This window comes from Erythrolamprus reginae, chromosome 2 (genome assembly GCF_031021105.1).
Source record: "Erythrolamprus reginae isolate rEryReg1 chromosome 2, rEryReg1.hap1, whole genome shotgun sequence".
Lineage (NCBI taxonomy): Eukaryota > Metazoa > Chordata > Lepidosauria > Squamata > Dipsadidae > Erythrolamprus > Erythrolamprus reginae.
This window is the reverse complement of record NC_091951.1, coordinates 11,650,806-11,677,446: the sequence shown is the minus strand read 5'-3', so window position 1 is coordinate 11,677,446 and position 26,641 is coordinate 11,650,806. Positions and strand designations below refer to the sequence as shown.

At 48.2% G+C, this 26,641-nt stretch overlaps 2 protein-coding genes across 4 annotated transcripts in view; both read right to left on the bottom strand.

Annotated features, from left to right (window-relative positions):
* Window positions 1-453: 453 nt before the first annotated feature.
* On the bottom strand, window positions 454-21,325 carry LOC139159656 (class I histocompatibility antigen, F10 alpha chain-like). 3 transcript variants are annotated; one of them, XM_070736969.1, is made up of 9 exons: window positions 20,692-21,324; window positions 16,746-17,021; window positions 15,188-15,469; window positions 14,361-14,459; window positions 11,680-11,712; window positions 11,171-11,203; window positions 8,331-8,357; window positions 6,802-6,828; window positions 454-3,155 (listed from the first exon to the last, which is right to left on the bottom strand). In XM_070736969.1, the coding sequence occupies exons 1-9, from the start codon at window positions 20,831-20,833 to the stop codon at window positions 3,124-3,126; spliced, it is 951 nt and encodes a 316-aa protein (XP_070593070.1). In that variant the 5' UTR covers window positions 20,834-21,324; the 3' UTR covers window positions 454-3,123. The 3 variants fall into 3 exon arrangements, with proteins under 3 accessions (XP_070593070.1, XP_070593072.1, XP_070593071.1); XM_070736971.1 differs by lacking the exon at window positions 454-3,155 and adding an exon at window positions 3,473-3,612 and having other exon boundaries at window positions 20,692-21,325; XM_070736970.1 differs by lacking the exon at window positions 454-3,155 and adding an exon at window positions 5,971-6,584 and having other exon boundaries at window positions 20,692-21,325.
* A 3,960-nt stretch (window positions 21,326-25,285) lies between these two features.
* LOC139159714 (uncharacterized) overlaps window positions 25,286-26,641 on the bottom strand; it is a 45,146-nt gene continuing 43,790 nt past the window's right edge. Inside the window, exon 10 of the mRNA XM_070737056.1 lies at window positions 25,286-26,560. Coding sequence (XP_070593157.1) covers window positions 26,529-26,560 — 32 coding nt within the window. The 3' untranslated portion in view covers window positions 25,286-26,528. The remainder of the gene's footprint in view (window positions 26,561-26,641) is intronic.

The following is a 26,641-nucleotide window of genomic DNA, read 5'->3' as shown; positions in this document are numbered from 1 at the left end:
GAGTGAGTGACATCAAGTTGGCCACTCCCACCCAGGTTTTATGGCTCCAGGTGTTTTTTTGTGTGTGTGGGAAATGGGTCCATGTGGCTCTTTGAGTGTAAGGTTGACCACACCTGGTCTATGGAGATTCTCAATCATCCAGATCATGGTTGTCACAATAGACTTGTCAAGAGAGAGAGAGAAATATGGGACAGATAGAAGAGATAGATAAAGACCGAGATAAAGAGAGATAGGAGAAAAAAACAAAGAAAGGAGACAGAAGAAAGGAGGAGAAGGAAGAGGATAAATATGCAAGCATTATGAAGATTAAAAACATATCACTGTCTCTTGAACTTAAAAGTAAATACAAGCAACTTTTCATTCCTTTCCTCTCTCCATGCTCTATCAACTCATCTATAAAACCTCCTTTCTTCATATTGGTCAGCAAAAGACTAACAAACAGAAATAACATAATTCAATTCAATTCAATTTATTAGATTTGTATGCAGCCCCTCTCCGTAGACTTGGGGCGGCTCACAACAATAATAAACAATATATGACAAATCTAATAATTAAAAGTCATTAAAAACTCCTTATTAAAAAGAAAACATACACTCAACCGTACCATTCATAAACTGTATAGACCCAGGGGAGAAGTCTCAGTTCCCCCATGCCTGGCGGCAGAGGTGGGTATTACAAATTGTATCTACTAAACCCAAATCTGAATTTGGATTTTAGGGAAAAGCAGCCTCTATGGCTGCCACTGCCAAGCCAAAACCAAGTAGCCATTTTGCCGAGGGTCAGCTGGTGATGCTAGAGAAACATTTGGACCTAGGAGCAAAATGGCTGCCTCCAGCAAACAATTTTGGCAAGCTTATGCAATTGTTAAGGAGGTGGCAGCCTGACTCTGCAATTGATCTCACGTTCCATTGTTTTAAATAATGAAAACCCATATACAGTACTTATTATTTAGCTAGCAAATATAAGGTCAATTAACAGTGCAACAATCAATCTAAAACGTATCAACTATTTTAATGATGAAAAATCTCAGAATATACACTTTTTCTTTTAGTAATAGTTTCATTGAAGATTATATTGAACAGATAAAACCAACCAAAGGATAAAAAAGAAAATTATCCCTGGTAAGGCCAATCCCCTCTTCATGTTTTTCTCTTTATGCTGAGCATCCACTTGTGCTGCATAGAGGAGAAAAGTAGACAAGTGTGAATTGGATCAAGACAGACAGAGCCTGAGGGGTGTCAAAGGATCAGAGTTTGGGGAAAGGAAGACTTCTCCCCCAAATTCCTTCCCTTCCAGGACTAGGGAAGAGAGAAGAGGGATTTCCAAAGTATCTTCATCAACAGTTGGTCCTTGGACCTCAAATCCCTCCCCTCTCTTCCTCCCTTCTGATCCACATGGCCCCCACTGAGGCCACTTGCCTTTGAGGGGGCTGCCAATTGACCAGGATTCTCCCTGCACTGGAGATATCTATCTATCTATCTATCTATCTATCTATCTATCTATCTATCTATCTATCTATCTATCTATCTATCTATCTATCTATCTCTATCTCTATCTCTATCCTATCTATCTATCTATCTATCTATCTATCTCTATTCTATCTATCTATCTATCTATCTCTATCCTATCTATCTATCTATCTATCTATCTCTATTCTATCTATCTATCTATCTATCTCTATTCTATCTATCTATCTATCTATCTATCTATCTCTATTCTATCTATCTATCTATCTATCTATCTATCTATCTATCTATCTATCTATCTATCTGACTAAATAAATAAGACTTCTGTGCTACCCTTCTTGGACTGACTCAGGGTTACGAACAACATTGTAAATACAGACAATACATGTAAAAAATCCTAGTTATTTAAAAAAGACATCCAAAATTAACAAAAATTCTAAAAAACCCTTTGTACAACCATCCATGTGATCCAATTCTATCATTCACATTGGCTGGGGACAATCTCATCGCTCACAGTCCCCATGCCCACCCACAGAGGTAGGTCTTCAGAGCTTTATGAAAGACTAGGAGGGAAGGGGTGGTACCCATCTCTGGAGGGAGTTCATTCCAGAGGGCTGGGGCTGCCACAGAGAAGGCTCTTCCCCTAGGCCCCACCAGATGACTTTGTCTCGCCAACAGGACCTGGAGAAAGCCAACTGTCAGGATTAGACCTAACCTGATATATCCCGATACAGGAGGAAGGACTGTAGTCAATGTAATGGCTATTGTATGTAGAGAATGCTGATTCATTGTGAATCAACTAAATATGCTGCAATCTGATTGGTTGGCAAATATATAAAATTGTATGACACCTTTGCATGCGTGTGGTTGATGTGGTTGCAGTGGTTGTAATGCTGACTAGTTGTAGTGTGGCTTATGTATAGTAAGATAGAGTAAAAGTAATAGTGTAAATAGAGAAGTAATCTTTGCTACGAAGAATCAAATATATTTTCTTAAGAACTCTTGTGTTCACTTGATGACTTCAGCTCCTTTTATATTGGTCTGTGGATGGATGGATGGGCAGGGTTAGTTTCCAAAAGTGCTATTCTGACACTCCGTGGGACCTAAATGGCCCTGAGATGCATGAGGCAGAAGACGGTCCCATAGGTAAACTGGTCCTAAGCCATGTAGAGCTTTGTAGGTCATAACCAGCACTTTGAAATATGCCCGGAGACCATATGGCAACCAATGCAGCTCACGGTGTGTTGTTGAAATGTGGGAAGATCTTGGGAGCCCCACAATAGCTTGCGCGGCTGCATTTTGAACAATTTGCAGTCTCCGAACAGTCTTCAAAGGCAGCACCATGTAGAGAGCATTGCAGTAATCGAACCTCTTGGTAATAATTATACTTACTATAAACTATTTTCTATTTTGGAACTACTATGCAACTTATTATAAACTATTTTCTAAATTTCAAAATCCAATATGAAATGTTTTGATCCCACAATTAGTAACATATAACATTATTTTCTCCTATGCTCCTCAAACACAATATAAAAAAGGTTTCTGGCTCAGTGATAAAAGCAATAATGAAAGATTCAAAATGCATCCTGGTTCCAGCATGCAGGAAGGGTCTCCTGAGAGTTTGGCTGAATTCAGAAGAAGGCCGATCCCCTCTTCATTCCTCTGTGCTGTGAGTGTCCACTTGTGCTGCATAGAGAAGGGAAAAAATAGCCAAGTGTTGAATTGGATCCAGACAGAAAGAGCCTGAGGGTTGCCACAGGATCAGAGTTTGGGGGCAGGAAGACCCCTCCCCCAAACCCTCTCCCCCAAACTCCTTCCCTTCCAGTGTTTGAGATGACTTTGTGATCAGACTATGCCAGCAGAATGGTCTCTAACCTATCAGACCTGTCTCTGTTCAATACTCAAGAAAGAACCCCCCCCCCCCCAACTCCATTGATTTAGAGAAGAGGTGTTTTACTAAGTTTGAAGTGATAGCAGTGAAAGCAAGGGAAGATCTGATTCAAAACGCATGAAAGTTAGATTTCATTTATTTGAGAATAACACCCACAAGGTCAAGCACAGAGTCCAATCAATATCCAGTATGATGTTATGAAAAAGCTCATCTTCAGGCATTTCTCCCATCTGGAGACTCAGGAAGGTTGACCTTGACAGAATATAAACACCTCCCTTCAGCAGTGCCATATTTCATGACTGCAAACCCCCTTTCAATTCTCATGGGACTACACTAGCTCACTACCCCATCCCAAATAACTGAGCCCCCCCTTCCCCGCCCCGTACTATGGTGATGATAGCAAGCACACTGAAGAAACTCTGTCTCAGGGAATCCTCGCCAGGGGCTCCCAGAGGCTCCGCTTCGCACCCAGAGCAAAGCGTCGCATTCCAGGCGGCTGCACGGGGCCTTCGGGTGGCAGGGACAAGGCAGGCACGCCACTGAGTTGGCGGGTCCCAGTGGAGACAATGGTGGTGGCGGGGGCGGCAGGGGCCTGGGGGATGGACGTGACATTCCCAGCGCTGCTTCTCTTCGAAGGGAGCTGCCGAAGCCGCCTCAGCAGTTGGAAGCCTTTAGCTTGGAAGAAGCCGATTATCTAGGCCCTCAACAGTCAGGATTCAGGCCTGGCTACAGCAAGGAAACTGGTTTGGTCACGTTGATGGATGATCTCTGGCAGGCCCGGGACAGGGGTTTATCCACTGTCCTGGTGCTTCTTGACCTCTCAGCGGCTTTCGATACCATCAACCATGGTATCCTTCTGCGCCGGCTGGAGGGGCTGGGAGTGGTCAGTGGCAGTCGGTGTTAGTGGGGGGTCAGAGATCAACCTCAAGGTTGCTCCTTTGTGGGGTGCCTCAGGGGTTGGTCCTCTCCCCCCTTCTATTCAATATCTACATGAAACCGCTGGGTGAGATCATCCAAGGGCATGGAGTGAGGTATCATCAGTACACAGATGATACCCAGTTGTACATCTTCACCCCATGTCCAGTCAACAGACTCAAACTCAACCCTGATAAGACGGAATGGCTGTGGGTTTTGCCTCCCAAGGACAATTCCATCTGTCCATCCATCACCCTGGGAGGGGGGATTATTGACCCCCTCAGAGAGGGTATGCAACTTGGGCGTCCTCCTCGATCCACAGCTCACATTAGAGAACCATTTTTCAGCACAGGCTGCTGATCAGTTTCCGGTCACAATTCAATGTGTTGGTTATGACCTATAAAGCCCTTCATGGCATTGGACCAGGATATCTCCGGGACCGCCTTCTGCCGCACGAATCCCAGCGACCAGTTAGGTCCCACAGAGTTGGCCTTCTCCGGGTCCCGTCGACTAAACAATGTCGTTTGGCGGGTCCCAGGGTAAGAGCCTTCTCTGTGGCGGCCCCGACCCTCTGGAACCAGCTCCCCCTGAGATTAGAACTGCCCCCACCCTCCTTGCCTTTCGAAAACTCCTTAAAACCCACCTCTGTCGTCAGGCATGGGGAAACTGAGATAACTTCCCCAGGCCTATATTGTTTATGTATGGTATGTTGTGTGCATGTTTTTTAAATTACGGGGTTTTAGTTTTAATTATTAGATTTGTATTGTACATTGTTTTTTCTATTACTGTTGTGAGCCGCCCCGAGTCTCCGGAGAGGGGCGGCATACAAATTTAATAAATAAATAAAATAAATTTCTTTTAGCCCTAGGAAACGCAGCTCTGCTGGTCCTCGAAGGGAAGCTGCCAGAGCCACCTCAGCAGTTGCTGCCACTGCCTCTATTGCTGTCTCTGCCGGTGGCGGCAACTGCCGAGACGGCTCCGGTGGCTTCCCTTTGAGGAAAGGCAGCACCGGGTTTCCTAGGGCTAAAAGAAATGACTTCCAAGCTATAAGCTTCTAAACTAAAGGCTTCCAACTGCTGAGGCACCTCTGACGGCTTCCCTTCGAGGAGCAGCAGTGCCATGAATGCCATGTCCACACCCCACGCCCACGCTGCCACTGTCTCCACTGGGATCAACTAACTCAGTGGCGCGCTTGCCTTGTCCCTGCCACTTGGAGGCCCAGTGCAGCTGCCTAGAATGTGATGCTTTGATGCTGGGTGCGGAGTGGAGCCTCCCGGAGTGCCCCGCGAGGATTCCATGAGAGAAAGAGACGGAGGCAGAGAGACGAGAGGTAAAGAGAGACGGGGAAAGTGAAGGACAATGTGTGCATGCGGGGAATCCTCCTCACGAGAGGCTCCTGGAAGCTCTGCTCTGCACTAGGCTAAGCCCCAGTAGCAACCCGCGATGCACTGAAGCCGCGAAAGGTGAACCGTGAAGTGGCGAGCGATCATTGTACAGTGATCCCTCGTTTTTCACGGGAGATGCGTTCTATCTCAATTTCTCGTGGCTATTGGCTGTTTATCTGCCAAGACTATGCCATCCTGCTACAATCCATTTCTTGTATTCTTATGTAACTCATTCTTGCCTTTTAAAACCCTCATTTTATCGTAGCTGCCCTTAACGGAAGAAATTTTCGAATTTACCAGGATGGAAAGAAAAGATAATCATTCACATCATATCTTAATCTAATTTATAACAATATCAGTATACATAGGAGGAAGGGTTATATTTTAAAATTTTAAAAAGTATTTCCCATTTGCTTCATTCCTTTTATTTTTTTCATTATACAGTATATCATTTCTACTTTAACAAGTCATAATCATTATATATTATATTATTCTATTAATTTTTGAGAAAAGTATTTTCCATTGAAAATCCCAAATTAGTAATATTTTCTCCTAATCTATATATTTTCCACTGTTGTGCTTAGTGTAATAATCTTCCTTAATCTCTAAATTCCACTGCCAAACACAATCTCTAATCTACATGTTATACCCAGCATAATAATCTTTCCTACTCTAATTGTTATCACTGCCAATTGCAGTGCAATAATCTTCCCTAATCTATATATTTCCCTAGTTATGTATTTTCCCTATTCTATATACGTTCCACTATCGAACTCTATCGAACTGTTAAGTGAATTTGGCTTCCCTGTTGATTTTGCTTATCAGGAAGTTGCAAAGGATCCTATGATTCCAAGACACTGCAACCTTCATAAATGGGAGGTAGTTGTCAAGCATCCGACTATATATCACAGGACCACAGGGATGCTGCAAGGGTAATCAGTATGAAAAATGGTTATAAGTCACTTTTTCCAGTGAATGGCCACTAAATGAACTGTTGTAAGTCAAGGACTACCGCTATTATCATAGGCTGATGTAAAACAATGCTAATTGTGAAAATCAGGACATCTGAATAAACACAAAAAACCCTCAATTGTCCCACCGACTGCTCTTAATCACTCAGGAGTGCCTCCCTCCAGCTTACCTGAACTTTCAGATCTTCCATCAATTACTGGAAAAGAAAGAAAATAAGGGGGTGGTGTTAAGTCTCTTGGCTTATAGGACATGGAGAAACTCAGATCTCCCTACACACACACACACGCACACACACACAGAGATTCATCCAAATTTAAGCTAAGGAACATAGAAAAGACTTTTCAACATTTGTATATACAGTATACACACAGAACAATATTTCAGCAAGTCTTGAGCCAGTGTGCAGCAGCAGCCAAAAAACCCAAGAGGGATACAATCTAGGACTAGGGTGGTACTAATACCACTCTATAAAGCCTTAGTTAGATCACACCTAGAGCATTGCATCCAGTTTTGGTCACCACATAACAAAAAAGATACTGAAATTCTGGAGAAAATGCAGAGGAGAGCAACCAGGATGATTAAGGCAGTGTTTCCCAACCTTGGCATTCACTGGCTGGGAAATTCTGGGAGTTGAAGTCCAAATATCTTCAAGTTGTGCCAAGGTTGGGAAACACTGGATTAGGGGACTGGAGACTATAGCACACAAAGAGCAGTTGCAGGAACTGAGCATGGATAGTCTAGCAAAGAGAAGGAACAGGGGAGACATGACCGCATTGTTCCAATATTTGAGGGGTTGCCACACAGAGGAGAGGGGGTCAGACTGTTTACTAAGGCACCAGAAGGCCAGATGAGGACTAACAGATGGATGCTGACCAAGGAGAGATTCGATCTGGAAGAAATAAGGAGGAATTTCTGACGGTGAGAGCGATCAACTAGTGGAACAGCTTGCCTGCAGAAGTTGTGAGCGCTCCAACACTTGAGACTTTCAAAGGGAGATTGGACTGCCATTTGTCCGAAGTGGTGTAGGGGACTCCTGCTTGAGTGGGGAATTTGTTCTTATATTTATATTTATATGCCGCCCATTCCAATAGGACTCAAGGCGGCTAACAATAATCATAAATACTAAAACTGTAAAACCGTACAACAGCAATAAAACAACAATACTATAAGACACATAAAAATCATACACACACACAGTCATTCCTAATTCCAGGCCTGCTGGAAGACCCAGATTTTAACAGCTTTGCGGAAGACTGGTAGGGTGGAGACTGTACGGATCCCTGGAGGCAGTTGATTCCAAAGGGTCAGAGCTGCCACAGAGAATCCCCGCCAGCTGACATTGTTTGGCAGACTAGACCCAGAGAAGGACGATTACGTGGGCCTTACTGGTCAAAGCGAGGTCTGAGGCAGGAGGTGGTCCAGTAAATAACTGCAGATTATTATTAGAGTTGGACTAAATGACCTAAAGGTCCCTTCCAACTCGAATAATAATCTAACCAGAGGGCAGCGCTGTAACTTTGTTGCAACTTTGAATGGCCACTAAATGAACTGTTGTAAATCGAGGACTACCTCTATTATCATAGGCTGATGTAAAACAATGCTAATTGTGAACGAGAGGACATCTGAATAAACACAAAAAAAACTCAATTGTCCCACCCACTGCTCTTAATCACTCAGGAGTGCCTCCCTCCAACTTACCTGAACTTTCAGATCTTCCACCAATTACTGGAAAAGAAAGAAAATAAGGGGGTGGTGTTAAGTCTCTTGGCCTATAGGAGGAGATGGAGGAACTCAGATCTCCCTACACGCGCAAGCGCACGCACACACACACACACACACACAGAGAAAGACACAAAAAATCACCCAAATTTAGCTTTAACTAAAGAACATAGAAAAGACTTTTCAACATCTGTATACATCACACAATATTTCAGCAAGTCTTGAGCCAGAGGGCAGTGCTGAGTCAATGTTCCCTCTAACTTTTTTTTGGTGTGAGCGGAAAAGTATAATGTCTGAGCGGCACATTTTCATGCCTGGGCATGGATCGGTTAGAAACCTGGTCGTTAAGTGAATCTGGCTTCTCCCCCCACTCCCCCATTGTCTTTGCTTGTGAGACGGTCGCAAAAGGAGGTCACATGAAAGAAAGAAAGAAAGAAAGAAAGAAAGAAAGAAAGAAAGAAAGAAAGAAAGGGGGAAAAAAGAAAGAAAGGAGAAAGACAGAAGGAAGGAAGGAAGACGGAAGGAAGGAAGGAAAGAAAGAGGAATAGAAGGAAGGGAAGAGAAGGGAGGGAGGAAAAGAAAGAGAAAGAAAGATGGAATAAAGAGGAAGGATGTAAGGAAGGAAGGAGAAGGGATGGAGAGAGGGAGGAAAAGAAAGAGAGAAGGAAGGAGAAGGGAGGGAGAAAGGGAGGAAAAGAAAGAGAGAGAAGGAATGGAGAAGGGAGGGAGAAAGGGAGGAAAAGAAAGAGAGAGAAGGAAGGAGAAGGGAGGGAGGAAAAGAAAGAGAAAGAATGATGGAATAAAGAGGAAGGAAGGAAGGAAGGAAGGAGAAGGGATGGAGAGAGGGAGGAAAAGAAAGAGAGAGAAGGAAGGAGAAGGGATGGAGAAAGGGAGGAAAAGAAAGAGAGAGAAGGAAGAAGGGATGGAGAGAGGGAGGAAAAGAGAGAGAGAGAAGGAAGGAGAACGGAGGGAGAGAGGGAGGAAAAGGAAAAAAGTGAAAGGAAAGGAATAAAGAGGAAGGAAGGAAAGAGGGAAAGGAGAGAGACAGGCTGGACATATACAAGGAAACTGTATCTCATCAGCTGTAGGATGGGGTTCAAATGGTCTTTTTTTATTTTTACGCCTTCGTTCCCTCGCACCTTCGAATGACCTCTGGTGCAAAACTTCAATCTTATCCCGAGGAAGGCAAGTTAATTTCAAACCAAACCAAACCAAACCAAACCAAACCACACAAACAAGAAGAAGCCTTGGAGAAAAATGATCTGAATGCATCACTTTTGCATGGTCAGAAATCCCGTAAGATACACTTGGAGGTGGGGGGGGGTCTCTCCACTTGTCTCTCCCCCCCCTTACCGCCCCCTCCCCTCCATCCCATCCACAAACAAGCCCATCGGAATCCCCACCGCAATAGCTAAGATCACAAGCCGCTTTTTTTGCAACCCTCCTGCCCGGCCCGTTTCTATGGCACAGAAGCTGTGCGCTCGCAACACATAACCGCTGGGACGTTTCCCTGGGTCCCCCGCGTGCATTTGCACGTAAACCACACAACACCACCAATAAAAGGAGAGTTTTAACCCCATGGCCTCACACATACACACCCACACAAAAAAACCTAAACCCCAAAGCAACCACTCACAAGGAAACCAAGCGTGCATTTCTAGCGACGTTCTGCTTTCCAAAAAAAATTAAAATAAAAAAGCAAGACTCCTTTCATGCAAAATAAAACCCGCTGCCCTGATTCCCCAGCCAAACTCGCCTTCCCAGCCCCGGCTCGAGCTCTGCCCCGCCTCCGTTCCTGCTCGGGGCTAATGACCCAGGTCTCCCCTGTTAGTGTTTTGCATTGTTAAGTCCTTGTTTATCTTAGTGTCTGCACTGCTTTGCTCTCCTGGCTTCGGCTGTAGAAAGAAGACCCGCTGCGGGGAAAAGAGCTGGACTTTGGGGTGAAGTTCTGCCCTTTCGGTTTAATATTAACAACACTACCACAGAGAGAAAAATCTCTGTGGTAGTGTGGTTAATATTAAATTAAAAGGGCAGAACTGCCCTCCTGGTGATCGCAGAGAGTGAGCACAGCTGGGCACCTCGGCAGGAGAAAGCAGGCTGCTTTTGCCTACCTTGCTCTCAGCTGGCTGGCTGTCTCCTTCCGATCTGTAGCGGAAGCACCCCCCCCCCCCCCACTTGCCAAGTGCTGACGCTGCCCAGACTCAGCGAAGCCAGCCGAAAAAGGGGCGGAACTGCCTGATGGGTGCCGCCATCTTGCTTGGGACGGCAACCACGCAGGGCCAAACTTCCTCTTCGGCAGATCTTAGCCAAGAAGAAGCAAGCGATCCGGGACTGCGTGGCTTTGCGCCACTTCAAAATTTCTGCAGGTTGTTAATGGCTGTGCAGGCACGCGCCCGCGCAGCTTAGAGGGAACATAGGTGCTGATATGAAGATATATAGATCATCTTCGCTTTTACAGAGCTTCCTGATCATGTTATGGCCAATCCTTTCCTTTCTACATCCTTGCAAAACTGAGCGGCTTCTCAATCAAAGGGATTCTTTCCACCAGCCGTGTCTTCTCAGCTTCTGGAAGGTTTCTCATACTGGACGTTTCTCCTTCAGGTCTCCGCTCCCAAAGAATAACTCGGCTGAAATGAAAACTGGGCCCATTTTCCCCAGCCTGGTTCTTAAGAGGGAGTATAGCACAACTCTGCAGCTTCATGAGATTCTTTTTGTGTTTAACACACACACACACATACACACACACATCCCTCAAGTGATGCTCCCTTTGATCCCTGCTTTAAATTGGAGATTACATAGAAAGAGGACAATTTACTCACTTGGTACTTTTTTGTAGTTATCATGAAGTCTCTCTGCAAAGACAAAAGTCAGTGAAAGCTCAAAAGAATCCACCAGAGATCATCCAAACTCTCCTTCTATAGGAGGAAGAAACCAAGGAGGTATTTCACAGACCCTTTTTCCCATTTATAAAGACAATAAGATCTTCTCTGCTGCTCTTCAACCAAAACCTTTGAAAGGGACAAAGGAAATGGGATGCCTCTTCCCAACTCAAAAGAAGACTGGACTGTCCCAACTTCAGACTCAGCCAATTCTAAACTGGAGTCCAAGCAAGAAGCTGAGATCTCAAGAGGCTCCCCAAGAAGGCTGGGACAACAGGACAGAAGGAAGCCCAGAAGGAGCTCCCCAAAGGGAAAAACTTGGGGGGAATCTCCCCATCTTCATTCCATCACCCAGAAAACACAATCATACACACACAATCCTCAAGTGACGGTGCCTCTGAGGCCAGTTCTAAATTGGAGATTACATATAAAGAGGACAAATCACTTACTTAATGCTGCTTTGTAGGCACTCTGACGTCTCTCTGCAAGGACAAAAATCAGTGAAAGCTCAAAAGAATCCACCAGAGATCATCCAAACTCTCCCTCTGTAGGTGGAAGAACGCCAGGAGATATTTCACAGTTGCTTTGTCCCATCAATAAAGAAAGATCTTCAAAATACAAATGTATCTCCTGATTTGCCCCAAGAGAGACCTGCTGCCTCCGAGATGGATGGAGGGGAATTGGGGGAAGCAGCCAGAGCAGCTGGGAGGGGAGGGAGGTTCCCATGGAAATCCTTCTCTGCTGCTCTTTGATCAAAGCCTTTGAGGGGGACAGAGGAACTGGGATGCCTCTTCCCAACTCAGAAGAACCTCAGACTGCCTGAATCTCAGACTCAGCTGAACCGAGACTGGAGTCCCAGCAAGAGGCTGAGATCTCAGATGCTCCCCAAGAGGGCTGGGACAACAGGACAGAAGGAAGCCCAGAAGAAGCTCCCCAAAGGGAAAGACTTAGGGGGAATCTCCCCATCTTCCTTCCATCACCCACCCAAAAAAGGATACTTACTGGATAATATCTATCTATCTATCTATCTATCTATCTATCTATCTATCTATCTATCTATCTATCTATTAGATTTGTAGACTCGGGGCGGCTATCAACAATAATGAAACAATATGTAACAAATCTAATATTTAAATTAATTTAAAAGACCCTTATTTAAGAAAAAAAACATACACACAGACATACAACGCATACATTTTATAGGCCTGGGGGAAGGGAATGTCTCTGTTTCTATGTTTCTATCTCAATTCCCCCATGCCTGACGACAGAGGTGGGTTTTAAGGAGCTTGCGAAAGGCGAGGAGGGTGGGGGCAACTCTGATCTCTGGGGGGAGTTGGTTCCAGAGGGTCGGGGCCGCCACAGAGAAGGCTCCTCCCCTGGGCCCCGCCAAACGACATTGTTTAGTCGACAGAACTCGTGTAGAGAGCATTACAATAGTCGAGCCTTGAGGTGATAAGGGCATGAGTGACTGTGAGCAGTGACTCCCGGTCAAAATAGGGCCGCAACTGGTGCACCAGGCGAACCTGGGCAAACGCCTCCCTCGCCACAGCTGAAAGATGTTTCTCTAATGTGAGCTGTGGATCGAGGAGGACGCCCAAGTTGCGGACCCTCTGTGAGGGGGTTAGTGATTCCTCCCCCCCTAGGGTAATGGACGGACAGATGGGATTGTCCTTGGGAGACAAAACCCACAGCCACTCAGTCTTATCAGGGTTGAGTTTGAGTTTGTTGACACCCATCCAGGCCCCAACAGCCTCCAGGCACCGGCACATCACTTCCACTGCTTCACTGACTGGACATGGGGTGGAGCTGTATAGCTGGGTATCATCTGCGTACTGATGATACCTCACCCCATGCCCTTGGATTATCTCACCCAGCGGTTTCATGTAGATATTAAATAGTAGGGGGGAGAGAACCGACCCCTGAGGCACCCCACAAGGGAGCAACCTAGAGGTCGATCTCTGGCCCTCCACTAACACCGACTGCGACTGACCGGAGGGGTAGGAGGAGAAGCACTGAAGAACAGTGCCTCCCACTTCCAACCCCTCCAGCCAGCGCAGGATACCATGGTCGATGGTATCGAAAGCTGCTGAGAGGTCAAGAAGTACCAGGACAGATGATAAACCCATCCCGGGCCCGCCAGAGATCATCCATCAGCATGACCAAAGCAGTTTCCGTGCTGTAGCTGGGCCTGAATCCTGACTGCTGAGGGCCTAGATAATCAGCTTCTTCCAAGGACCGCTGGACCTGGAGCGCCACCACCTTCTCAACAACCTATCCCATAAAGGGAAGGTTGGAGACTGGGCAATAGTTGTCGAGAATGGCTGGGTCCAGGGAAGACTTCTTGAGGAGGGGGCGCACAAGTGCCTCCTTGTAGGGATCCGGAAAGGACCCCCTCCCCAGAGAAGCGTTGACAATCTCCTGGACACAGCTCCATGTCACCTCCCTGCTGGCCGAGACCAACCAGGAGGGACATGGATCCAGCAAACAGGTGGCGGAACTCACAGCTCCAATGGCTTTGTCCACTTCATCAGGTGTCACCAGATCAAACTCTTCCCAGACAGATGGACAAGTACGGGCCCCAGTCACCTTGACTGACTCCTTGTCAGTTGACTCTGTTATCCAATTGGAGTCGAGGTCCACTCGGATCCGAGCGATTTTATCAGCGAAAAATGTGTTAAAATCCTTGGCATTACTCTGCAAGGGCTCCCCAACTCCCTCCTGGTTAAGAAGGGAGCAGGTCACGCTAAACAGAGCGGCTGGGCGGGATTCCGCTGATGCAATCAAGGTGGCATGATACGCGCATCTTGCCGCCTTGAGCGCCACTTTGTAAGTCTTAATGTGAGCTCTTACAAGTGTTCGATCGGATTCGGACTTACTCTTCCTCCATCGCTTCTCCAGACGTCTCTTCTGGTGTTTCAACTCCCGGAGCTCCTTGTTGAACCATGGAGCTCTACGGGGTCTAGTGCCGCGGAGAGGTCGCAACAGCGCAATCCGGTCAAGAGACTCTGCCGAACAATATCAGGATCCTAGCCATCACAAACACCAGGACCAGAAGAACAATACAGACAATGTTAATGGGGGGAATCTCTCCATCTTCCTTCCATTATCCCCCCCCCAAAAGGATACTTACTGAGGAACAATCTGATCCCAACAATCACAAACAACAGGATCAGATCAGCCACAATGAAGCCAATGATGAGCCCCAGGTTGGGTTCTGAATTGGTGGGTTCTGAATTGGGAGAAAGAACAGATCATTGAAGGAGAATTCCGAACAATCATCCCAAGTCATGAGTCCGAAGCAAGAATTTAATACCTTCCTCTCCTAACCAAGACTTCCCCTTGCCCTGAAATATCTTCTTTCAGACCCTTCAGGGACCTTCAAGTATTTGAAGATATACAGAAGGGGAATCAAGAGTCAATTTGAAAGATTTGAAGCATCAGGCTACAAAACTCTGAGATCGTGGATCCACAAGTACTTTTTTTTTTTCAAAAGGCAAGTAAACTTTCTGCTTTTTTCTTTTGAAGATGTTTCCACTTCTCATCCAAGAAGCTTCTTCAGCTCTGACTGGTTGGCAGGGAATGGAAGGATTGATATTCAAGGCAGAAGCTTGCCTGTCTCAACAGGCTAAGACACCCAGACATAAATCAAGCAATGTGGTATATGCAGTATTATGCAGTGAGCCATGTGCACACAACAGATACAAACTTAAAGGTCTTCAAGAGGCTGAGAGAGGATCGGCCGAATATTGTGATGGGATTCTGTTGCTTCCTTTACATCCCACAAAACCAGTTCTATGGTCTGGTCTCTGCAGGAGGTAGGGACTTCAAACACAGGAGAAAGCAGTGGCTTAAAAGCTCAGTTATATTCACACCTGGACATATCTGGGGCCAGATTTCTCTCCCACCCCCCTCCAGGCTGCCAAAGAGCCCGGCCTTTCCCTCCCTGCAGCCTCTCACCCTTCAGCTCCAAGTCCAGAGGATGCAGCAGGCTGTTGTGATCCACACGGCACCGATAGCGGCCCCTCTCTTTGGGGTCGACCCGGATGCTGATCCAGTAGTGGTAGGTCCCATCTGCGTTGGGGGCCAGAAACCCATGGAAGGTGTCCTGCAGCCAGACCTCCCCGTCCCTCGTCCAGGAGGCATTGATCTCCCTGGGGTAGAAGCCGTGGACCCGGCAGACGTGTCTCTCCATCCCATCCTCCACCTCCGTCCTATTGATCATCGTCACCACTTGAGGCTCTGCAGAAACGGCACCCCCAGAATTAACTCTGAGCACCTCCAGAGCCTGGAAGATGGATCCAAAAATTGAAAAGGCAGAAAAGTCTCCCACGACTTAGCTTCAACCCAAGGATTTGCTGCTGATCCATACAGACACTTGATCCTGGCCAGCCACAACTACAACTACTACAGCTTGCAAGGGTAGACAGTGTATTTCATGTTAATGGCGGCCTGGCAATAAGAACCAAGCAGAACGTCCTGCATCCTAGAGAGGTGCTGGAAGGGGAGGAGGAGGAGTCCCTTCAGGGCAACCGGGCTACAGACCAGGGACCCAAGGAGTCCAAATACAGTGGTACCTCGGTACTCGACCACAATTCGTTTCAGAAGTGTGGTCGAGAACCGATTTGGTCGAGTACCGAATTTATTTATCCCATAGGAAATAATGGAAATGGATTTAATTGGTTCCCAGCCCGTTAACTCGCTGGGAACCAATTAAATCTATTTTCTTTATTTCCAATGGGATAAATAAATTCGCTACTCCAAGCTGCAGGAAAGGTGGGGGCTGCTGGAAGTAATGAGGAAAGGAGCCCCCAGAAGCTGCCATCCCGGCAGCTTCAGGGGGGCTGAGGAGCTCTCTAAGAACTCCAAGCTGCAGGAAGGGTGGGGGCTGCTGAAATCATGGCAGCTTCTGGGGGCTCCTTTCCTCATTGCTTCCTTTTATTACCTGTAAGCAGCTTCAAAAACTTTCTCCTTCCCTGTGGCTCCAACATGCGGCGATTTCCCTTCCAGTAGCAAGAGTGCCGGGAAGTCACATAATCAAGGGAAGCTGCTGGAGCGGCAGCAATTGCTGAGATGGCTCCGTCGGCTTCCCTTCACCACGTGACGTTCCCGGCGCTCTTGCTACTGGAAGGGAAATCGCCGCGTGCTGGAGCCACAGGGAAGGAGAAAGTTTTTGAAGCTGCTTACAGGTAATAAAAGGAAGCAATGAGGAAAGGAGCCCCCTGAAGCTGCCAAGATTTCAGCAGCCCCCACCCTTCCTGCAGCTTGGAGCTCTTAGAGAGCTCCTCAGCCCCCCTGAAGCTGCCGGGATTACATTTCGGATAATGAACAAAATTTTCTCTGGCTGTTCGGTATCTGAATTTTTGTTCAGATACCGAAGCAAATTTTTGCCGAAAATTTTGTTCGTTATCCGAAATGTACGAGAAAGGAAGCGTTCGAGTACCGAAGTGCCACTGTATGTGCAAGAAATCTGGCCATTAAGGAGAAAAGTTCACCCTGCCTGGACCCAGATGCTCACCTGCCCTCTGTAGTGCCTCTTTCTGGTAAGACAGGTATTTATCCAGCCACTTGATGCAGATTTCCTCCAGGTAGAATTTCTTTCTCTGTTTATATCCTGTATCCACATCCCATTTCTCCTGGGTGATCCGGGCTTGGGCGTTGAGAGCCTCCCAGGTGAGGTTCTCCGTGTCGAAGGTGATGAAGTCCGTCCCATCATAGCCATATAGACTACGCCCACTTATTCTCCCTTCTGCACTGCGTTCACAGCCATACTTCCCCTGCAGTGTGTGAAGGCCTGGAAAGAGGGAGAGGAACATGGTTTGTGGAGTCCCCACGAGAGACAGAGCCCCTCTCCCGTAATGGGACCCTGAAACAAGAGGAACAGAGTGAGAAAAGGGATTTAAAATGGTTGGGGGGGGGAAAAGAAATACATTTTTCCCTGAGGCTATTCAGGTCTTTCTGGATGGGACTTCTGATCCTTCATCCTGCCTTTAACTTGGACTTTGCAGGTCCCCAGATCCAGCCATCTTCCCCCTCCCCCAGAGACTCCTTCTGGGCACAAGGAGAACAAGCAGCCCCATCCTTACTTCAGATTGATTGATTGGATTTGTATGCCGCCCCTCTCCGGAGACTCGGGGCGGCTAACAGCAATAATAAGACAGCATATAATAATAATCCAATACTAAAAACAATTAAAAACCCATTATAATAAAAACCAAACAGACATACAGACATACCATGCATAAAATTGTAAAGGCCTAGGGGGAAAGTGTATCTCAATTCCCCCATGCCTGGCGGCAGAGGTGGGTTTTAAGTAGCTTACGGAAGACAAGGAAGGTGGGGGCAATTCTAATCTCTGGGGGGAGATGGTTCCAGAGGGCTGGGGCCGCCACAGAGAAGGCTGTTCCCCTGGGTCCCGCCAAGCGGCATTGTTTACTTGACCAGACCCGGAGAAGACCCACTCTGTGGGACCTAACTGGTCGCTGGGATTCGTGCAGCAGAAGGTGGTCCTGGAGATAATCCGAGATATTCTGAGCCGCAAATCCCCCAGCTGGAGTCTCAATGCAGAGCCAAAAACAGGAAGGGAGATGACAAGGAGACCCCTCAATCTCCATTGAAAGTCTTCAAGAGAGGCCACTCAGCAGTTTTTCCCCCTCAGGATTCCCCACTTCCCCAACCCCCACAATTACCTCGTGGTACCCAGATCATACCTTCCATTGAAGATTTTTGGATTTTCACCAACCCAAACGTGGGCTCTGGTTCCCCATCCCCAAAATGATAGTGGATCCAATTCTCCCAACCTCTTTTTTCCCCAGAGAGGGACCCTTCCCCAGTTCCTCTGCTTCCCAAGGGCTGAAGAGGGTTTAGCTCCTGAAAACAGCCCCGTTGCTCTCCTTAGAGTTCTGTCTGACTAAGTATACACATATATGGCTCAAATTCTCCAAAAGGCAAAACTGACAACCACCGTTCCCCGTAAGCTGCACCCGTGAGCAGGCGCGCACCCCCAAATACCGTGTGCGCCCTTTTCCATGGGCGCGCGCTCCCCATCCCCGTGCCAGCCCGCGGGGGGGGGGGGAGGTGCGGCAGTAGGAGTAAAGGGAGCCGCGGCCGCCCCTGCCTCCCCACGGTGCCTATGACCAAACACGCCCCTGGCTTCTCCGCCCTGCCCCATTGCCCCGATCCGCCCCTTCTCCTCCTCCGCCGCCTCCTGCCTTGGGGCGCGATCCGCCCCTCTCCTCCTCCGCCGCCTCCTGCCTTGGGTCGAGCAATCCGGGAGTCCGGGACTGTGTGGCTTTGCGCCATGAAGAGAAAACGGCTGACTTTTCCCTGCTGCCGAAGCTGTTTTCTCTTCATGGCGCGGAGCCACACAGTCCCGGACTCCCGGATCGCTGGCTTCTCCGGTCAGCAAAGCCATCTGCCTAGGAAAGCCCCGCGTATTGAAAAAGTGCGATGCTTTTCCGGGCAGCCGGCTTGCTGGTCGGAGAAGCGAGCGATCCTGGAGTCCGGGACTGTGTGGCTTTGCGCCATGAAGAGAAAACAGCTCTGGCAGCAGGGAAAAGTCGGCCGGGCTAACGGGAGGCGGCGCGTGGCCGGGCGCTGGGGACGCTTGGGAGGGCGAGGGGGCTGCTGCTGCCTCTTAGCTGCAGAGCCGGCGGGCGGAGGCGAAGACAACGGCGCCCTCCACTCTCTCTCTGGCTCTCTTTCTTTTTCTCTCTGTTGCCGGTGTGGTGAACGAGAAAGAGAGAGAAAAAGGAGGGGAGAGAGAATGAGAGAGAAAGAAAGCAAGAGAGAAAGAGAGGGAAAGAAAGCAAGAGAGAGAGAGAAAGAGAGGGGGGAAGGAGGGAGGGGGAAAGACATAGAGGGAGGGAAGGAGGGAGAGAGAAAGAACAAAAAAGAGAGGAAGGAAGGAAGAGAGAAAGGAAGAGGGATGGAGAGAGAGAGGGAAAGAAAGATGAAGGGAGAGAGAAAGGGGGAGGGAGAGATAGAAAGGTGGGAGAGGGGGGTAGTTAGATAGGAAGAGGGAAAAGGAGAAAGGCAGGGGGAGAGAAAGATAGAAAGGAAAGAGGGAGGGAGAGATAGAAAGAAAAGAGGGAGGGAGGAAAGGGAGGGAGAGATAGAAAGGAAAGAGGGAGGGAGAGATAGAAAGTGGGAGGGAGAGATAGAAAGGAAAGAGGGAGGGAGGAAAGGGAGGGAGAGATAGAAAGGAAAGAGGCAGGGAGGAAAGAGGGAGGAAGAGGAAAGAGGGAAGGAGATATAGAAAGGATAGAATTATGGATGCAAAAACTCGCTCATGTGTGATAGCGCACGCCCACACTTACTTTATTTATTTATTTATACTTATATGCCGCCCAGTCCCAAAAGGATTGCCGCTCAGACACTATACTTTTCCACTCACCCCGAAAAAAATTAGAGGGAACACTGCTGACAACCCCATTTCTCCCCTAATGTTCAACAGGGCTGTCTTAATGCATAGGCTTGAGGGGCACTTGCTTGAGGACCCCACACGCATAGGGGGCCCCATGTTAATTTGCGTGTGTTAACCTTTCAATGCACCTTGTATTATACAAAGAATCATACATTTATTAAGCAAACAATTTTTCATTTTATCGACCATTTACATTTTTATTCCTGTGAGTAGTTATCGTAGGGGCCCATAATGCTATTAAAGATGGCCCTGGTGTTCAAGGGAAAGAAAGACTCTTCATTTGCCCCCCTTCTCCATCCTTCATCATGGTCCTCGGGCTCTGTAACTGGACCGAACCCCGATCCTGCCCAGGAAATGGCCAATGTGTATCACAAAGGGCACTGCACTAAAGACTTTTAATGCCTGCAAACTGCTCAGGGAACTGTTTGTTAGTTAGTTAGTTAGTTAGTTAGTTATTAAATTTGTATGCCGCCCCTCTCCATAGACTTGGGGTGGCTCACAGCAATAATAGACAAACAATATACAATACAAATCTAATAATTAAAACTAAAAACCCATAATTTAAAAACATTCACACAACATACCATACATAAACAGTATAGGCCTGGGGAAGTTATCTCAGTCCCCCTATGCCTGACAACAGAGGTGGGTTTTAAGGAACTTACGAAAGACGAGGAGGGTGGGGGCAATTCTGATCTCTGGGGGGAGTTGGTTCCAGAGTCGGGGCCGCCACAAAGAAGGCTCTTCCCCTGGGTCCCGCCAAACGACATTGTTTAGTCAACGGGACCCGGAGAAGGCCAACTCTGTGGGACCCAACTGGTCGCTGGGATTCACACGGCAGAAGGCAGTCCCGGAGATATTCTGGTCCGATGCCATGAAGGGTCAAGGATAAACTTTAATTATTGAAAAAGGAATAAACATATTTTAAAATATTTTTTAAAAGTATGACAGCAGCCTTTCCTCTGGGAGGGCCCCTCTTTCTCTCTCCCTCTGGGGAGGGCAATATTGGGCTGGAGGAGCCACCCGACCCATCACTCACCTTCGCTCCGATTGTAGAGTCTCAGAATCTTCAAGCTTTCTCCCAATACCTCCTCAGTGACATGTAATACCTGGGTCTCTGTCTCCTTGTATTGGGGATCCTCCTTCACCACCTTCTCCATCCAGGAGACTCGAGGCAGCATCTTCCTGCTCTTGATGTCATAGAAACTGAAGAGTTGGTCATCCACATAACCCACAGAGACAAACTGGACGTTCCTCGGACTAGGCTCCGAGATGGCGGTAGAGAAAAACTTCAGGGAATGGGAAGAGATGTCGGGAACAGGTGCTGAGGGGCAGAGTTAGGGAGGCGTCAGCTGAGGCTACAAACTGCGCATCTGAATTATCCATTCATTCATTCACGAAGGAAGACCTAGGCCGAGTTGTTTTGTGCTGAAGGCAAGCCAGGAAGTATGTGAATTGATTTGATCAGGTGTTTTCAGACAACCGCCACTTTGGTGGGAAGGAAAGGGGGCTGCGCTTGGGGGCTCCCAGGTAGACTTGACTGACCTCTGGGAGGTTCGCCCGTTGTCCTTTCCGGAGTGGGGGGGGGAGGAGTGTAGGTTTGTGTGTGTGTGTGTGCGTGAGAGGGGCAGCAGAGTTCTACCCACCCTTTGAGGTCCCTTCTTAGAGAGGCAGTAGGAGTGGGGGAGCGGAGAGAATGAGTTAAGTTTTGGGGTTTTTTGGGGGGGGGGGAGATTCCTTGGATAGAATTCCCCCAACCGCCACCACCCCAAAAAAAACAACCGACCCCGAAGGTACGCACTAAAACCGCTCTCTCGTAGAAAGATCATCAGCAACACCAGGACCAAAGGGGGCGCAGAGCGCAGAGCCATGTGCCGCGATCATAAAATGGCGTCGCGGCTTATGAAAATGGAGGCGATCCAACCAGATGATCAAACAACCCTTTAACCCAGACCACGCCCCCCATTGAGAAGGACGGCCAGTAGGAAAAAAGCATTCTCGACGTCATCATTGCTTATACGCAATCACAGGCTCCGACGAGAGAGGAGGGAAAAGGAAAGCGAAAGCTCCCTTAAGAAATCCCCTCCCCGCTATTCCGCCTTTCAGGGAGAGGGACAGAAATGGGGGCGGGGCTGGGAAAAGAGGGTTTTCTGGGCCTGGCGGGGGGCGCAGGTGGGGGGGGGGCACGCGTCCCTTTCAGACTCCGCTGAGCCTGTCGCAGCTGGCCATTTGCGGGGTCGGAAAAAAGGTACAAATTTGGATGGCTGGTCCTTCCTTTGGTGGTTCTTCTGAGACCGAAATTAAAAGTAAAAAACATAACAGGTTTACGACAGCGATATGTAATGCTGTAGTATATGTATATAAACATTTTTTCTTTTTCTTTGTTTCTTTTTTTAAAAACTCAGTAAAAATATTTTTTTAAAAAAATAGATGATACGAAAATATCTACCAAACCGAAATCTGAATATGGATTTGAGGGAAAAGCATCCTCTATCTATTGCTGCCACCACCAATCCAAAACCAAGTAGCCATTTTCCAGAAGGTCAGCTGGTGATGCTAGAGAAACATCTGGACCTAGAAGCAAAATGGCTGCCATCCCGGTTCTTGCTCCTCCCCAATTAACTGTTACTTCCTCCAACTACCACTCAAAGTGAATCTGCAGTCTCTGAGCAACAAAGAGGCTAAAATCCCTCCTATTTCCATCCTCTCAAATAGGAAGCAACTCCGGTAAGAAGAAAACAAGATCCTTTCTTTTCAGCAAACAATGTTGGCAAGCTTATGCAATTGTTAAGGAGATAGCAGCCTGGCTGCAATTCATTTCATGTTCCATTGTTATCAAATATAGAAACATAGAAGACTGACGGCAGAAAAAGACCTCATGGTCCATCTAGTCTGCCCTTATACTATTTCCTGTATTTTATCTTACAATGGATATACAGTGATCCCCCGGTTATTGCGTCCCCGACCATTGCGAACAGGGTAATTCGCGATTTTTCAACCCGGAAGTCAAAACACCATCTATGCATGCGTGCCCTTTTTTTCTATGGGCACGCATGCGTAGATGGCGCCCGGCAGATCAGCTGCTGGGCGGCTTCCCTGGGTCTTCCCCCTCTTGCTGGCATCAGCGAGGAGTTTCCCCACCGCCCACGCAAACTCCTCGCTGCCGCTCGCCCGCCCTTCGCCCGCCCACGCCCTTCGCTCCCCCTCTTGCTGGCGGGAGGGCGAGAAGCCCTCCCCAGCACCCGCTCGCCCGCCCTTCGCCGCTCGCCCACCCTTCGCCCTGGCCGCTTCTTCCCAACGGAGAAATTCCAGCCCCCACCTGGTCCCGCCCGATCCTCCTCCCTGAGGCAGTTCGCCCTCCCATGGCCGCTTCCTCCACCCTCCATCGCAAGCCCTCGCCACCGCAGCCAACGCGTGCTGCGATCTTCAAGCCCGGCTCCTCTTGGCCCAGCATCCTGGGCCAAGCGGCTGCCTTCCGTCACTGAGCCTGGCTCGCCCGGAAGATCGTAGCGCGCGTTGGCTGCAGCGGCGAGCGAAGCCAAGCCGGCAGCAATGTCGCCGCCGCTGCAGCCAACGCGCACTACGATCTTCCGTGCGAGCCAGGCTCAGTGACGGAAGGCAGCCGCTTGGCCCGGGATGCTGGGCCAAGAGGAGCCGGGCTTGATCCGCTGAGCCTGGCTGGCCCGGAAGATCGTAGCGCGCATTGGCTGCAGCGGCGGCGACATTGCTGCCGGCTTGGCTTCGCTCGCCGCTGCAGCCAACGCGCGCTACGATCTTCCGGGCCAGCCAGGCTCAGCGGATCAAGCGCGGCTCCTCTCGGCCCAGCATCCCGGGCCAAGCGGTTGCCTTCCGTCACTGAGCCTGGCTCGCCCGGAAGATCGTAGCGCGCGTTGGCTGCAGCGGCGAGCGAAGCCAAGCCGGCAGCAATGTCGCCGCCGCTGCAGCCAACGCGCGCTACGATCTTCCAGGCGAGCCAGGCTCAGCGGATCAAGCCCGGCTCCTCTCGGCCCAGCATCCCGGGCCAAGCGGCTGCCTTCCGTCACTGAGCCTGGCTCGCCCGGAAGATCGTAGCGCGTGTTGGCTGCAGCGGCGAGCGAAGCCAAGCCGGCAGCAATGTCGCCGCCGCTGCAGCCAATGCGCGCTACGATCTTCCGGGCGAGCCAGGCTCAGTGACGGAAGGCAGCCGCTTGGCCCGGGATGCTGGGCCGAGAGGAGCCGGGCTTGATCCGCTGAGCCTGGCTGGCCCGGAAGATTGTAGCGCGCGTTGGCTGCAGCGGCGAGCGAAGCCAAGCAGGCGCGCCGTTCTCCGCTGACTCCTAAAGCGGGGAAGTTCGCCAGGAGTCAGCGGAGAACGGCGCAACTGTTTTAAAACGATCGGAGCTTTCCAATGAGTCCCGAAGACAAACGGCAAACTTCCGCGTTTGTCTTCGGGACTCATTGGAAAGCCGCGCGGGTGTTTTAAAACATCCCCGCCGGGTTGGGGGTTCGGGGGGGTGCTAGCGAGCCCCCCATGTTGGCGGCGACGTTTTAAAACAGCCGCGCCGCCCCCCAATCTTCGGCTCCTCGCTAGCGCTGCGGAAGTTAAAAACACCATCTGCACATGCACAGATGGTGTTTTTACTTCCGCAGCGCTACTTCGCGAAAACCCGCTCGTTGCGGGGGGTCCTGGAACGGAACCCTCGCAACGAGCGGGGGATCACTGTATGTTTATCCCAGGCATGTTTAAATTCAGTTACTGTGGATTTACCAACCACGTCTGCTGGAAGTTTGTTCCAAGGATCTACTACTCTTTCAGTAAAATAATATTTTCTCATGTTGCTTTTGATCTTTCCCCCAACTAACTTCAGATTGTGTCCCCTTGTTCTTGCGTTCACTTTCCTATTAAAAACACTTCCCTCCTGAACCTTATTTAACCCTTTGACATATTTAAATGTTTCGATCATGTCCCCCCTTTTCCTTCTGTCCTCCAGACTATACAGATTGAGTTCATTAAGTCTTTCCTGATACGTTTTATGCTTAAGACCTTCCACCATTCTTGTAGCCCGTCTTTGGACCCGTTCAATTTTGTCAATATCTTTTTGTAGGTGAGGTCTCCAGAACTGAACACAGTATTCCAAATGTGGTCTCACCAGCGCTCTATATAGCGGGATCATAATCTCCCTCTTCCTGGCATGTTTAAATTCAGTTACTGTGGATTTAACAACCACGTCTGCTGGAAGTTTGTTCCAAGGATCTACTACTCTTTCAGTAAAATAATATTTTCTCATGTTGCCTTTGATCTTTCCCCCAACTAATTTCAGATTGTGTCCCCTTGTTCTTGTGTTCACTTTCCTATTAAAAACACTTCCCTCCTGAACCTTTAACATATTTAAATGTTTCGATCATGTCCCCCCTTTTCCTTCTGTCCTCCAGACTATACAGATTGAGTTCATTAAGTCTTTCCTGATACGTTTTATACTTAAGACCTTCCACCATTCTTGTAGCCCGTCTAAGGTCAATTAATTGTGCAATAATCAATTAAAATGTATCAACTATTTTAATGACACAAATCTTAGAATGCATACTTCTTTTAGTAATAGTTTTATCAAAGATTACATTAAACAGATAAAACCAACACAAAGATAAAAAAGATATTTATTTGTTTATTTGTTTATTTGTTTATTAGATTTGTATGCCACTCAGGGCGGCTAACAACAATAATGAAACAACATGTAACAAATCTAATATTTAAAATAATTTTAAAAACCCTTATTTAAAAAAACCCAAACATACACGCAAACACACCATGCATAAATTGTATAGGCCTAGGGGGAAGGGAATATCTCAGTTCCCCCATGCCTGATGACAGAGGTGGGTTTTGAGGAGCTTACGAAAGGCGAGGAGGGTGGGGGCAATTCTGATCTCTGGGGGGAGTTGATTCCAGAGGGTTGGGGCCATCACAGATAAGGCTCTTCCCCTGGGGCCCGCCAAACGACATTGTTTAGTTGACAGGACCCGGAGAAGGCCAATTCTGTGGGACCTAACCGGTCGCTGGGATACCGTGCGGCAGAAGGCGGTCCCAGAGATATTCTGGTCCGATGCCATGAAGGGCTTTATAGTTCATAACCAACACTTTGAATTGTGACCGGAAACTGATCGACAACCAACGCAGACTGCGGAGTGTTGATGTGACATTGGCATATTTAGGGAAGCCCATGATTGCTCTCGCAGCTGCATTCTGCACAATCTGAAATTTCCAAACACTTTTCATAGGTAGCCCTATGTAGAGAGCATTACAGTATTCTCATCAAATTACTGTAATACTAGAACACCAATTACTCTAGGTTACTCTTAAGATCTTAATAGAATAACATATTAATTATTTTAAAAATGTTAAAATTATAAAGTGCTAAAATATAGGAAATAATTAAGATCAGTTATCCATGAAGTCACCAATACAACAGTTCTAAAAAGTGAGTTCTGGAAAAGAGATTTGGTGTTCAGGAAGAGGTCCTGGCATATTGTTCTCCAGGGTCTTTGGTGCCGGCCACTGCCACCGGCCGGCACTCTCAGGTCTTTTCTCTGGGTCCACAGACGCCTTTGTTCTTCTACTCTTGCAATATTTCCAAGTCTCCAGTCCCTCAATTAACATTTCCAGTCCTCCGTGATCCCAGCGGTATCCAGAGCCTCCACGCAACCACAGTATAGTCCGTTGGTGTTCATAATATTCTCCTCCTTGGCTTCCTCACCTTCTCGCAGACCTCCTTCTCCTTCTCCTCATCGGCGGCCAGCTCAGCTTCTCCATGCAGCCCCCTCACCTGTCTGGCCCTCCGACGCCGAACACTCCCACCATTTAGTGTTCCGGCGTTTCAGGTCTGACCGGTGGGTCTGGCTGCCTCAATTCGGCTGTTTTGTTTGCATCTCTTGTTCTGTCAGCAAAGGAGAAAAAGTGAATACCACAAGTAGAATTCTTCAATCAATTAAAGGTAAACATAAGCAGAAGAATTAGT

Bases quoted from the DNA above. Each gene is read 5' to 3' on its own strand.
- LOC139159656 (XM_070736969.1), bottom strand. From the start codon at position 20,833: ATGCTGCCTCGAGTCTCCTGGATGGAGAAGGTGGTGAAGGAGGATCCC. The intron at 17,022-20,691 runs GTGAGTGATGGG...CCCTCTTTCCAG, and splicing joins ACTCTACAATCGGAGCGAAG to GCCTTCACACACTGCAGGGG. The intron at 11,713-14,360 runs GTAAGTATCCTT...TTGTCCTTGCAG, and splicing joins TGGGATCAGATTGTTCCTCA to AGAGACGTCAGAGTGCCTAC.